At 44.9% G+C, this 14,884-nt stretch overlaps 1 protein-coding gene across 3 annotated transcripts in view; it reads right to left on the bottom strand.

Moving 5' to 3' along the window:
- The window catches only part of LOC307238007 (guanine nucleotide-binding protein G(olf) subunit alpha), a gene marked incomplete at both ends in the record, with an annotated part of 36,064 nt that extends 21,241 nt beyond the window's left edge, over window positions 1-14,823 (bottom strand). Inside the window, 4 exons of one of the 3 annotated variants that reach the window (XM_080010842.1) lie at window positions 4,651-4,770; window positions 4,951-5,005; window positions 5,750-5,822; window positions 14,313-14,823. In XM_080010842.1, coding sequence (XP_079866968.1) covers window positions 4,651-4,770; window positions 4,951-5,005; window positions 5,750-5,822; window positions 14,313-14,823 — 759 coding nt within the window. Of the gene's footprint in view, window positions 1-4,593; window positions 4,771-4,950; window positions 5,006-5,749; window positions 5,823-6,258; window positions 6,398-14,312 lie in introns of those variants that run through there. The other 2 variants (XM_080010844.1, XM_080010843.1) reach the window with 2 other exon arrangements.
- Between the last annotated feature and the right edge of the window lie 61 nt (window positions 14,824-14,884).

The following is a 14,884-nucleotide window of genomic DNA, read 5'->3' on the forward strand; positions in this document are numbered from 1 at the left end:
TGGAAGGAGATGAGATGTTGATTTTTTTTTTTGTGCCCATTCCTTATGATACCAATCTAAATCAGGCTACATTTAGTGTAAATGCACCACTAGATATAAGTATAACAAACTGACTTTTCAGAAGTAATGTGGTGGTTGTTTGACTCATCACCGGGTAGGATTCCACCTTTAAGGTTCACTTTAACATAACTGCTTGTTCCCATGTAGGCCCTACACAAAAGCCAAATCTTTACCAAATGATATGAGAGGTAGTCTTAGTAGTTTTGACCCATGACAGTAAAAGCTTTGAATATACAGAAAAGCAAAACAACGCATGATACACATAATGTGTTTTCTAAGCGTGTGGTCCGGACAAAAAAAGAAAATGTTGATTGTGCATAAGGGCACAACTATCAATTTGATTTGCTATTGACCAAACTCATGTTGCCAAGACATGTGTTTGTAAAGATAAATACAGAAATACTGAGCCAATTTTGAAAAGCTATTGATAAAGGGAATGTGTGTGTATTTGCGTGCAGAATGTTTGAGATTTCATCCTCAACATTCAATATTTCACATGTACAAACCTGCAGTGTAAGCAAGTATGACCAACATTATACTAAAATATAACTTAACGACAAACTTTTAAAACGCCTTGCTCAAAGGTTCCTTATTCACACTGTCCTAGCAGATTTCAAACAGTTGACCTTCGACCTGTAGAGCCCGCTCCACCCTAAAGTCAACTTCATCTGATACAAGTGCAAAATAAATAAGCACATTCATCTGCCCCGTTCATCATGAAGCAATATTTTAAAAGCAATCTGATAGTTAACGAAACACAGAGATGAAAAAGATCCATAAACAATTATTCTGTAAATGACCATACATAGTCCTACATCTCTTCAGCTGACTTCCTGTTGCTGGACAATAAGGTGCCTTATGTGGGGAGCTTGTCTTATCAATGACTTTGAGACATTTCTCAGGACTCTCTGTATGCCCCCAAACAAAGATGATGGTCTTAAATCCCTCCTCGCCTTCTAGCCTATGCACATGTCTTTTTAGATGGGCCCCTCCTCTAGCCTGGAACTACCACATGACCCTCTGCACTCCACACTGGCGCAGCGCTTTGGCTGTGAAGAGGGCAAAAAGCAGCCCTAAACCGGAGAGGGAGAAAGGGGCCTGACAAATTATCACATGCTCCAGGAGATCTCCTCTCCACAGATCCGGTGATTATGAAGTAACACATGGAGGGATCCAGCGATTCCGCTCCTCAGCAATCGTACCAGAGAAACTTGGACGGCTACATTAATTTGGGGGTTTTGAATGCAACGGATAACTACACGGGCTGTCACTTAAGCCCATACATCGCAGAAATGAAAAAGCCATAACACGGGGCTACAGTGCTAATTGCGTTAATACACAAATGTGAGACCAGAACACACATCGACTTCCGACGCCAAAGAATAATATGCAGCATAGCTCCACTTTCTAATCTGTTACTAAACCAATTGAAGTCATTTTTCTATATCCACAATTGGTGCAATAACCTAACTTCCTGTAAGAAAGAATGAAACAAAATGTAACTTGTCGAAACCAATGAACTGATTTAATATAACAAACCCCCTCCAGACACTCATGACCAACAAGGGAGAGAGGGCCGTATTTGTTTGCTTTTTAGTGTTTGCCTCTACGTCTGTCCCAGCCCTCCTCCACCACCCACATCTCAACTAATACCAACTGGGTTCAACTGCACCACTTTCATCTCATCGGCGCTACTTTGCCGAGCTTTGTGCCCGTTTTCAAACCTTCCGATCGACGGCCCGCCGACTGTGGACGGGGGTCCGACAACGCGAGCGAATGTTGGGATCCGTGTCGACATAGGACGATGGGTTGGAGGGACAGAGGGGGCAGAGAGGGGGAAGAAGAGGAAAAAAAAAAAAAGAAAAAAAAAAAAAAAAAAAAAAAAAAAGAATGGTCCTCAGGGCTCTTTTCCACAGAGGCGTGTGACACTGGGTCTTTGAATAAATGCAGTGTGTGGTGCAGTGCCCTACAGAGGAACTGATAACAGAGAGCGAGCGAGCGAGCGAGCGAGCGAGAGAGAGAGAGAGAGAGAGAGAGACAGAGTCAGTCCAGGAGGGAGTTTGCCTCAACACAAGCCTTTAACTCTTTCCTATCGTTTTTCCCAGTGACACACTTTAAGCAACTACTTTTGCCAAACTGCAACTATGGCCGGTCATCTTCATACTCTTGATCCGTTTCCATCAGAGCTGGCTCCTCACAAACCTTTCAATGCCTTCCTCGTTACTTTTATTAGAACGGGAATAGCTTTGTACAGGCAATTACAGAGAGACCTGACTTCCATCCATTCATTTAACCAGAGTACAAAGGTGGGGAACCGTTTTTACAAAAACAGAGCAGCCCTTCCGGTTACTCTTTGCCCCGCAAACATTCACGGAGGATAAAGTAATCAATTGCAGGAAAATAAACTCTTTAGGGAAGAAACTTTTTAACATCACTAAACCACCAAAAAATAATTTTGAAAATGATTAAAAGTTATATGATAAGGGGGTGAGGGGATGTTTGGGAAGTGTTTGCAACATAGAACATGTAAAGTATTGAGCATGTCACTGCCCGGCCTGGACGCAGACTGCAAACAATATTAAACACCATTAAACACAATCCCAAAAGGATGACAGAAGCTCGCGATTGCCTGGAACATCCGTCCAGCCATACCGTAATACCCCCGACCTCTGAAAAGTCGCTCTGTTGGATGATAAAAATCTCAAGAGCACTCAGGGAAAGGCAAACTAAACCGAAAACTCAAGATGAACCAAGCCGCCTATATATGGATAAGGCCCCCGTCTTTTTGTTTGGAAGTGCATGAGAAAAACATGAAGAGGTCTCAGAGGCCACTCAATGTGCCACTGTGGGCTGGACGTCGGGCTGTAACATGTCCGATGCAGGAGAGCGCTGCGCAGCGTTTAACAGGCGCCAGGGCTCATTTGAATTCGCTCCACTCGGGCTGATGGAGGCTGCAGGGTGGAAGAGCACAGTGACTGCTGCGCCATTTGTTTCCATTTTGCATAGATGACCGTTGGTATCGGCGCCCTCTTTTCCATGAGCGAATGGCTGGCTCTTGTTGTCACGGTCAGGTAATGCAGGAACGGGCTTCTTAAAAGAATGGGCGGCTTTGAGGGGCAAGATGAAGGAATAACGAAACCGGGGACGTTAACGCAGTGGCCGCTGCAGTTCTATTTCGATACCTTTGAGGGGTTTTAAGTAAGCATAGCGTCTGCTTCCACTCTTTATGGCGGCGCGAACAGGTGGGAGCCACAGGTCACTGATTGGCTGTGTTCCTGCGCTGCTGTATTGGGTATCAGGACGGCCGGCGCTGGGTGGCGGTGCAGTGGTGACAATGTAGTGGTGACACAGACGACATAAGTGATGCCTGAGTCCGATGACAAGTGCAGACACACCAAACAAAGCTATTTTGTTCCCCTTGGCTGAGCCAGGCCTGGGAACTCAGAGACAGCTCTACCCATGGCCCCAGCACCTCACACACAAACACACACTACACTACACAGGGCCTTGGCATTGGAGCCTTTCACTGTATATTCCTTGAATGGGTCATCAAATATACCTGCTGAATGGGAAACTACGAAACATCACACCAAATATGTAAACTGACACCACGCAAAACAATATTGCTCATATGACATTGTAAAGGTAGGTGTAAGTGTGTGTGTGTGTGTGTGTGTGTGTGTGTGTGTGTGTGTGTGTGTGTGTGTGTGTGTGTGTGTGTGTGTGTGTGTGTGTGTGTGTGTGTGTGTGTGTGTGTGTGGTATGGATTAGGCTGGAAGAAACACGGAAGGGAAGCCAGTCCTTTGTCAACCAGGATCCACCATACGGCCTCGGGTCCACATTGCCTTATATTTGGTCAGCTCAAAAGTCATTGGACTGATGATTGCCAAAGAAATAGTTCGGACTTTCAATCCATATTCAGGATAGGATCGATATTCATAACTAGATGTACAATGTATTTATTTAATTTGAAAAGTTCTTCAAACTCAAGGAATTTGGTCATTGCTGCCTCAATAGATGACTCCATGTTGCAGCACAAAGGAGACACACACAACTACATGTAACAACATGTTAATAACAACCTGTTAATATAATCCAACCGAGAACGACAGGGCAGATCCAATGTAGGAAAGTTGCTCCATTATAAAAGTTCCGTACTTCTATTTGTAGCTTGGCCTGTTTTTTCCAGGTCACTTAAACAACAGATATTTTTGAAATTATGTAAAATATTTTCTCGCCACCAGACCAGGATCCAGTGCTCACAGATAGGCAAACACCACAGAAAAGAGGCCAATGTTCTTCCTATAGCATTCAAATCCAAAGATGTCCGCCACAAATACAGAGAAGCATTGACATTGGGAGAGGCCAATGATTCAAAATGAAGTTTATTTTCAGTGTCAGCCACAGTTGGTGTGGTAAATAATGGATAAACAAATTGTTTTTCTTATTATTTTGTGTGTCATAATTGCATTGCATCCAGCAGAGAGGGTAAAATATGAAATGTTTGGCTAAAAAAATCCTTCTCTGGTACACCATACTAAAAAAATAAAATAACAAAAAGCCCCACACACATATATATTGGCATCTTACCTGTGAATAGTCAAAGTCAGAGAGAGGAGCTATGCTTTTGATGTATTCAATTCTGAATTGGTCCTCTGGGTTGGCTAGCGGGACTGGGGGTATTAAAGTGCTCATCGCAGACACTATAGTCTATAAAGCAGAAGTAAAGAGGAAAAAAAACAAGCATTCAGCATTATAAGTACAGGATAAATCACATCACATCATATGCCGGTCCGAACAGTAAAATGTGATTGCTGTGTGTTGTCCAGTACAGATTTTTTATTATTATTATTTTTTAATCAAAAGCATTCTGATACAGATGGAACTCACCACTATGGCATCCTTCACGTTTTTCCGTATATCTTGTATTTTCTGTTTCTTTTCTCTGCATGGAGACAGAGAGTACAGGTGTAAGGGAAAGACCAACAACCACAGACAATAATAATAATAACAATAATAATAATAGTAATAATAATAATAACTGAAACAGGAATGTAGGAACCCCAAAATGTAGGACTGGGTGTTAGGCCGGACAGTAGGACATCCACACAATCACAGTTAGTGTGACATGCAGGCATGGAGCAAACACAACACACCACTGGCCAGATCAATGCCATTGCAAAGGCCCTTGCAGCAAAAACAAATCATCAATAGCTCCATTCAATCCGACCCTGGCCATCACCCGTCTTAACATGAGACACAAAACAATGAAGCTGGCATCTGTGCCACGGTAGTCAAATCCCACGTTTTGGAAAAGGGGTACAAATAAAAAATATAAATATATATATATATATATATATATATATATATATATATATATATATATAAATAAATAAATAAAATCATATAAAAAAATAATGGGCGAAAGAAAAACAGCTGATGTGCTCCGAACACTAGGCCCAACAGGCGCTGCAGTGCCGGACAGAGAAAATCCATTCAGCCCGTGTTCGCAGCCTCCCTCGCCGGGGTGAGACGCGCAAAACGCGACGATCTTTTAAAAACGCCGTTTTCCGCGACGCGTTCGAACGGACACGGGACGTGAAATAACAACAACAACGACAACAACAACATCATCATCATCAACAACAACAACAACAATAACAGCAACGACAGCAGCGGCAACACTCACTCTGCGTTGAAGCCGTTGACGTGTAGGATCCTCATCTGCTTCACAATGGTGCTTTTTCCGGACTCTCCCGCACCTTGGGAAATCAAAAAAAAATAAAAATAAAAAACACAAACACACACAAAAAAAAAACAACACACATAACAAATTCGTTACCGGGGTGGGGGAGGCCAGGAATATATTTTTTGGGGGGGAAAAGGAAGGGGAGTTCGGGGGGGACAAGTGTTTTTTGTTGTTTTTTTGTTTTGTTTTTTTTCTCCCTCGACGTGAATCTCAATCGCAGGCTTCCATCGATACCCACGCTAGCGAGCCCCGTGACATGTCGCCGAGCGCTGTCAAACGGGGAGCTACGTGTTCGGTAAAAACCAAATACACACAACGAAAGGGCCGCCGCTCTGTTATTATGATCATGATTATTATTATTATTATTGTCATTGTTATTTAATTTTTTTTTTTTTTTTTTTTTTTTTTTTTTGAAGCCAACATGTCTGCGATTCCGAAGCCCCCCTTACCCAGCAGCAGCAGCCTGTGCGTGGCTTTGTACGCCTGTCTCTCCTTCTGCAGCTGCTTTTCTATCTTTTTATTCGCCTCCCGTTGCGCCTTTTCGTCGATGCGTTGGTCTTCGGTCTTGCTGTTGCCTAAACAGCCCATCTTCCCTCTCCTGGAGCCCGCTTCCTCGTTGATAGAAAACCGTGTGGGGCGGGCGGGCGGGCGGGCTGGCTGGGGCGGGGGGGGGGGGGGGGGGGCGGGGGTGGTTGGGGGGCGGGCGGGGAGGAGGTGGTGGGGGTGGGGGGGATAACAAACCCCTCGGACGATTTAGAATAAGAATGACTATCTTTTTTTTTTATATATATATATATATAAAAAAATAAAAAAATAAAAAAATAATAATTGTAATAATAATATTAACGGAATAGTTATGTTGTTGAGAGAAAAAAAAAAAGAACAGGAAAAAAAAAAAAAAAAAAAAAAGAATGTCCGCTCGGAGGGATGTGCGTCTCCCCCGCTACGGTTCCGTTTCAGCCGCAGCCAACTGGAACTTGGGCATCCGACTCATCCGAACCGATTCGTCTCTCTCTCTCTCTCCCCCACCACCCCCCCCCCCAAAAAAAAAATCAATCAAACAAAACGAAGAACCCCCCCCCTTCCCAAATAATAAAAAAAAAAAAAAAAAAAAAATGGAGTCGTTTCGGAGAGTAATATCAAAACGTGCGAAGCCCCCCCCCCCCCGAAAAAAAAATAACCCAAAAAAGGAGAGGAAGGGGGGACGGAGAGAGAGAGAGAGAGAGAGAGAGAGAGAGAGAGAGAGAGAGAGGAGGGAGGGGGGAGGGAGGGAGGTTTGGGTTCGTGGAAGGGGTCCAGCGGAGTGTCGCTGCCGTGTTCCTCCCCTCTCCGCTCCGCGTTGTTCTACCACAGTGTGCGGGGCTCCGGTTCAGCACCGCCTCTCTCTCTCTCTCTCTCTCTCTCTCTCTCTCTCTCTCTCTCTCTCTCTCTCTCTCTCTCTCTCTCTCTCTCTCTCTGTGGCTCCGGGGGGGGAGGGAGGGAGGGAGAGGGGGAGAACAAAAAAAAAAAAAAAAAAGCGAGGAGCCCTGGAAGCGGCCGCTCTCTCCCGGCCCTCGGCGCCGCCGCCCCGCTCCGTCGACCCGCGTCGAGCCGCCCGAACGAATTAGGAACGAAGCCGGGTTTAAAAAAGCATTTTTCCCAGTTTTGACGCCAGACGCCAGAGGCCCCCCCCCCGCTTCCGCGTTGTCAAAGCCCGGCAGGCGGCGGCTATAGCGCGGCTCAACCCGTCGCTGCCGTTCACCCGGTCTGGATACGTGCTGGGGCAGTGGTGCTCAACGCGCGGCCCGGGGACCCCGGGGGGGCCTTCGACGGGGGTTCCGGGGAGGGGGGGTGTCGTCCTCGGCGAAATGATTTAAAGGGGTAGTCCCGGTTTTGTGGAAAATATTGACAAGGCCGCATGCTAACCGCGTTAGCTCGATGCTCGCCTGCAGAGGGAGCCCACTAGCCCGGCTCCGGTGGAGTTAAGGAAACACACCTCCCCGTGCTAACTACATTAGCCCAATACATGGCGGTAGAGGGGATCGGCTAGCCTAGCTCCAGGGGCGGAAGCGAAAACGCCCCCCCCCCCACCCCGCAGACTGCAGCTACAGAGCGGGGTGTGGACGGACCTAAACCACCGTTTCCCCGGGTCTGGAAACATACTAGAGCAGTGGTGGTGCTCAACGTAGGGTGTGGGACCCCCGGGGGGGGAGGGGTTCTTCAAAAGGTTCCGGACCCCCGGCAAAAATGACACGATACTCCGATACTACGATTTATACGATGAAGCGGTACCGGCCTTCCCGTTCCCAATCTCGAATAATGGTTCAACCGCAGCATTATTTCGTTGACGATTTCATTATCGTGACACTTTTCATGTCTCACGATACAGACTCTCAGGTGGGGGGGTCCGATCAAATGATCCGCGGCCCAAATGCATATCAAATTGAGGTCCCTTGACATGAAAAAGGTTGGAGAAACGCTGTTTCAGAGTCGAGTCCCATTATCACAAATTCTCACCATATTGACTTATATCACGGTGTCCGAGCAAATAAATCCCACGAGTCCCATGCAAAAGGACACAACTGCAGCTCCATAACTTTATATTACAGGCCTAGAAATGTATGATATCAGACTGAACTGTGGTTTTTACCAATAAAAATCCATATAATATTTTGGACTTTAATGTGAGGAACCTGAATGCAATGGAAAATACTGAACTAACCCCTATGCCCGCTTGTAACCCCACATCTGCTTTACTAACAACAGGAACAGTATTTTTCCATTACATAACCATTCAAATTCTCACCACATTGACCTATATCACAATTTGGATGTATGTTGGATATATGGATACATGTTTAAAGTATGACTGAGACTAAACCCCTCCGTTAAAAAATACCCCAAACATTTAATATTTTGGAAAAATTAAGAAAATTAACAGTGTTATCTTTTCAAAGTCACTCAACTGGCATTGTTTTCTAATATGATTTCCACATGGACACCTTTCTTTCTCAATTAAACCGTTTATCGTTGGTATTGATTATTTTCCTTATACCATTTCATATGAGAGCAATTATTTACTTTTATACATTCATTATTTTGCTCTCTTTGGGGTGGGGTCATCGTGACTTAGTTTTTTATTCGCTCTCTCTGTAAAACTCAAAACATATACATTAAATATTTTCAAAAATCATAATGCTGTGAGAATATCTTAATTCCGTGACCATAAATGCTGATTATATATAAATTATTAAAAATGCTGATCATTTTTTGGCCTCTCCAGCTGACCCATATCTTCCTCACTTACAAAAGTAACATCGCAAACAGGCCAGCCACACCAAATGTAGAGCCTGTGGTTATTTCTAAAAACAAATAAAAATACTAAGGAAATGGCTTGATACGAACCCAACAGTCGGCGTTCCTGTTTTCATTTACGCTAAATCTGCTCTGGCATCGTCTCAGGTCGGGCCTTTGGCGGTTTATGTTATGCCCCCTACGGTTTATGTTATACACCGTATGCATTATGTTATACACCATGCGGTTTATGTTATACCCCTTATGGTTTACATTACTGCAATAAATGACTGAATCGATCACTACTAACGTCTCTCTGTGTTTCTTTGTGCGGTTCCTTTAATAACGTGACTCAGATCGTTTCACAGAGCGAATGGTTTAAGGGAAGTAGAGCAGGTAACTATCACCTGCACCATAATAACAAGGGCGGGGTATTGTTTAAAAAAATGACGATACCAATGCCAATACAAGTACCTGAAAGTGATACCTATACCACTAGAGTACTTCATTCGTAGGAAGCATCCACTTGCTGAAATGCCACCACTCCTCCCCATCCAAATGATTTTTACCCCAATACATTTTTAAAGTGTTGAAATTCTTGAAATATTTATCAAATCAATTGTACAAAACTGTACAAAGAATTATTCGGGCGGTCATTTTAAACTAACAGCCGGTACAGGAGGAATGATGACAGCGAGGAAAACCTCTTTCACTGTTCATATGGACGCCTTGACTGTTGTTTTAAGACAGTTTGAAAAATTCGGAACCAATCTTTTGACGGACAGTTGTAGCTGCCGCTGCGGTAGCGAGGCAATCGCACGGCCCGTTACATCGAAATACGCTTGCGGTGATTGGCTGGCATGTAGCTGCTGCGGTAGTAGGCCAATCACACGTCGCATTAAATAAAACGCTTGCCGTGATTGGCTGCGAGCGAATCCATACAAATAGTATTTTTTTATTCTGGATCTGGCCACAAAAGGGATTTGAATGCCGGTATTGTTTGACTGGAGAAGTTTGGATCCTACTTGGTATTGGGTTATTCCGGTCGATACCGTAAAGGTATTCAGCCTTACTAATAACACAAACAAAATCTGTTTTGCCCAATTTCTGTTTGTCTTTATTTGGCTATATTTGGTTTTTAAACGCATGGATCAGTTTGATTAGCCTGGTGAGCTGGCGCCACGCTCCAAGCAGAGGGAAGAAATTCTACGCACTTATACTCTGTTTCCTTAACTTAAAGAGGAAACTGATTTAGAAACTTTACGCGAGTGATAAACTACTGAATCCTAAACCCGGGGTCAGTTCCCTACAGGTGGCAATGATCCCTAGTTTTGTTTTACTTTTCTTAAAAAGTCTTGGACTTCATAGAACGCTAACAAAGTTGTAATGCAGTTTAAATACAGATAAGCTACCGAAATATAGAGTTAAACCACTAGTTCAACAGTAACATACATATCTTTGAGTTCAATTTTTATGAACGTTTACATTCTTTCATCCATAACACACAGTACTACCCCATAAGTAATCATTATGAATGAAGTTTTATGGAAAATTGTGTCTTTGTGGAGACAAATGTTGCATAATGTTTATTATCTAGTCTACAACCGTAAGCTACTAATAAAATCAGAAATCGTGACAGGGCACATGAATAGATATTCATATCTCACGGACCACTCTCAAAAATGTGTGTGTGTGTGTGTGTGTGTGTGTGTGTGTGTGTGTGTGTGTGTGTGTGCGTCTGTGTGTGTGTGAGGAGGTGTACCCGGTATAACCTATACTATAGTTTGCAGGTCCATAAACATCTAACACATTTATTATTATATTAGTGCCAAAGTACAAATGAAGGACTGCATGTGTCAATGAGTATTTGCGCCACAAAACAATAAATGTGCTGCTATGGGCACCATTACGCAAATCCCTTCTTGATGCAAATAGTTGCCTTCATGCAGTGACATGAGTGGAAACAAAAAGTTGCTTCTCATGCAAATAGAGACGGGACTCTCACTTCATGTGCTCGGGGTTGAACATCCCCTCCCCACCTACTCCTCCTCCTCCTCCACTGTCTTCCCACCTTAAATGCAAGGTCAAAACAAGCCACTGGCCCACATCACTCTCTACTGGTCAGAGGGAGGATAGCTGCTGTTTCACACTCCCAGCATCTTCAAAATAAAGCAACCTCCTTCCAATGAAGAGTTTATTCCGAGGAACTCATTTTCAGGGAGGCGGCACGATGAAGCCTTGCCCTGTAGCCTATCCCTCCTCACATTGATACTGTACAAATAATCCACCATCCTGATCGGTGGTTGTTATTCCTTCTTTTTTTTTTTTTTTTTTTTTTTTTTTTTTACCTCATGGAGAAATATGTCGGGGAACTGAACGACAGTCACCTTCTTTTACACGTCTGATTACACCAATCGCCACAACTTACATAATACAGCATGTGATTGAAAACCACCGGGAAAAAATACAAAAAAAAAAACAAAAACCCAAAACGTTTACGTCACTTTCACTCCTACACGCAGCTTCTCTGCGAAACGGGCAAAACAGGGCGACGCGAGGAGGCTTCTCCTTCTGAAATAAGGGGACCTGTGCTGGGCCAGTGAAGCTCGACGGCTCCTACATGTTTTGAGTCCCACCGAGTCCACTCACACGAAGAATGTACTGTATGCATGCGTGTTCCTAACCAAACATCTATGTTGACCACATGCACGCATGAACCCGTGTTTAAACTCCAATCCATAGGATATTATGTCCACCTGGACGCTGCCCGATAGCCAGCCAATCTCCCAATGAGACAAAGGGGCACATATCGCTCTGAATTGCGGGCAGCACTCTTCGACTTCCTCACATTCTGATGCTTGAGAAAACTGTAATGCATTCACGTCTGGGAGGTAGACTCTTTGATAAGCCATAGTGTAAATTATGCATTCAGCAAATCCCGGAGTGCAAGCATAGTTCAGTGTCCGTTTTTTTTCCCCTTCGGGTGGTTACGTTTGACTGGGCTGATACCGGTATCAAGACGATTCCACCACGGTGCCACGGCTATTAATGCAATAAAAGAACGTGATAATTCATCCTTCAATGATATCTGTTGATCATTACGGCGACTGGGAGCCGTAGCAAAGTACAGCAACGGTAAATGATAAAACCCATTCAGAGAGAAGCAAAGTTCACCTGACATTACATGAGACATTCTTGCATTTAAAAGCGGAGGGCAGAGCAGGCTATAGGGCCCTCACTTTGAGCCTCTATGGATGAATAAGCTTCTCTTAAAGTCGCTCTCACATGTCCGATGAGTAGAAGCATTGCCACACAAGGCCAAGAACTCTCGAAAACTATTACGTTCAGTCACTCCCAATAGGCTTTTTTTTTTTTTTTTTTTTTCCGCCGGCTCCGTAGTCCCTTCTCCACCGCTCGGTTCATTCCTGCCTGCTGCATTGCTGGCAGCCTGTTCTTCTGGCTTGTGAACGAGGGATGATAAGGCCGAGATACGAAACAGCAAGTTAAAGCCATCTGGGAAAGCCGTGACAGATGTTATCACCACCGTCCTATATGGGCTCGACCTGAACCTCACCTTGCTCCTTTTACCAATAATTATTTGGAACCCCCCCCCCCCCCATCTTAAATTTGACGGGCTTAGTGGCTTTAGACTTTAATGTTCAACGTGGGTTTTCCCTAATCTTCGAGGTAAGTTTATTGTGTTCTCAGGGCAGGATGTTTATATTTCAAAATGAATGACAATGACCGTAATAAACAAATAAAACAAAAAGGTGAGTCAATTTATGTGGCTCGCGTTATGGCCCAACGGTCGGACCATCACCATCACTCACGCAGAAAACGGCAACGCGTTTCAGATATACTTCCCTATTGCTATCGTTCTTCAACTAAATACCTGCGGCGAATACAAACAGATAAAGTGACCCAGATTAGCTCGCATAGGTTGCCTTGAAATGTAACACTATTTGGAAGGTGTCCACTTTCAGAGGAACACAAACCACCAGGCCCTCTTGGCTGCAACCAGAATCCTAGTACCAACCTGTAAGATATGAGGCCCAGAATGTTTCTTAAAAAAACAAACAAACAAAAAAAACCCCCACCAAACAAACAGAAAAAAATGGCCTCAGAGGCGTGAACCCGCGGAGGCTCCTGAATGCACAGAGACACAAACTTTGAAAAATGAATCGGTGGCGATAGTTGAAAGAGCGAATTCGAAACGAGGGGTCAAAATGGAAACAATGGCCTCGCGGATTGGGGCAAATGTCCACCCAGACAAAGGACAAAATTATTGAGAGAGAAAGAACAAATTTCAGGCTGCGTGTCGAAAGACAAATCGACGGCAGCTTCCTCGAGAGCTTTGGCTTGAGAAGAGTTCCCAAATGATGCGTACAGTCGACCCCATGCATAACATGAAATAAATGTAAACCCTCTTGGTCCTATCTTCTGAAAAGGTTAAAAATCTATTGCTTAACACTGTAAAATAAAGGAATGATATTGAGGGGGGAGACTGGTGGTGATGACGTCTGCTTATCATGATTTGTGCTTATCTAGATATCTATTTTTCTAATGATGATGAAGTGTCCTGCTATCAATGCTTTCAGACCCTATGATGATGACCCTATGCCTCTGCAGAAAAGGCACAGTATTTGCACTACATGGCATCGTATACATTAGCCACAAGGTCATAATCGACTTAAAAAGAAAGCTTCTAGTTATTTGTATTCATGCATGCATCTTCTTGCAATCGTGAATAATTTCTAATTATTTTTTTAACCAATGGGTGAAAAAAAAAAAAAAAAAAAAAAAGAAGCTTTAGTCTCCTGCCTTGTTTTGGGGTCATGATGTCAAAGTGTGTAAACCACACAAATAATAATAATAAACAGAAATGTCCATCTCTGCTGGGGGGGGGGGGGGTGACAGCGGATACTGTTTTATAGGACTTGGATCTGGTGATTAGACATGAACCTCCGTGGATCTGTGGGTGGATGTAAATCGTGCATCGTGTATATCTTGATACATCATCATCATCATTTGGTGACTATGTCAGAGATGCAGAAACACAGAATAGCAGGCCCAGTGGTGGGTGTCTTTCCGTCCATCTCCATCATTTGTCATTGACAGCCCCGGGTGGTGGGGTGGGGTGGGCTCTTCACATGGAGTACGAGGCCTCCACAATGAACGCAGTGACATAATTCCCGGTTTCTAATAATAAAACGACGCTCACACAACCTACCGAGCAGCAGCAGCCGGTGCGTCTGCTTGTACTCCCGCTTGAGCTCCTTGAGCGCCCTGTCGATGCTCTTACTGACTTTCTTCGCCTCCTTCTCGGCCTCCTTCTCCTCCACCAGCAGTTTGTCCCAGTTCTTCTGCTTCTGGGCGCTCGTCTTCTGCAGCAGCTGCAGGCGGCGGCCCCGGTCCTTCCCTCCGGTGCCTTTACCCCCTCCGCCGCCGCCGCCGCCGCCGCCGCCACCCCCGTTCTGTATGAGCACCCCGCTCTCCCCGGTGGGGATCTTGGGCGCCGGGTCCCCGTGGCGCGCCGCGCCGCCGCCGCCGCTTCGCAGCGCGGAGCTCTCCCCGCATCCCGCCGCGTCCTCCTGCCGCGCTGCGCTCCCGGTGCGCGGCGGAGGCGCCGCGGCGGCGGCGGCGGCCGCGTCCGGTGGCTGATCCGAGTCCGAGGTGGCGTTGGAAATAGAGCCGCTCAGGTCCCCGAAGAGCCGGGGACGCAGACTGTAGCACAGCCCCATGTTTTCAAAACCCAGTAACTGTCTGTGTGAATGCGACTTCTCATAAATCAAAACATCCAAA

Source organism: Zeus faber, assembly GCF_960531495.2.
Source record: "Zeus faber genome assembly, chromosome: 12".
NCBI lineage: Eukaryota > Metazoa > Chordata > Actinopteri > Zeiformes > Zeidae > Zeus > Zeus faber.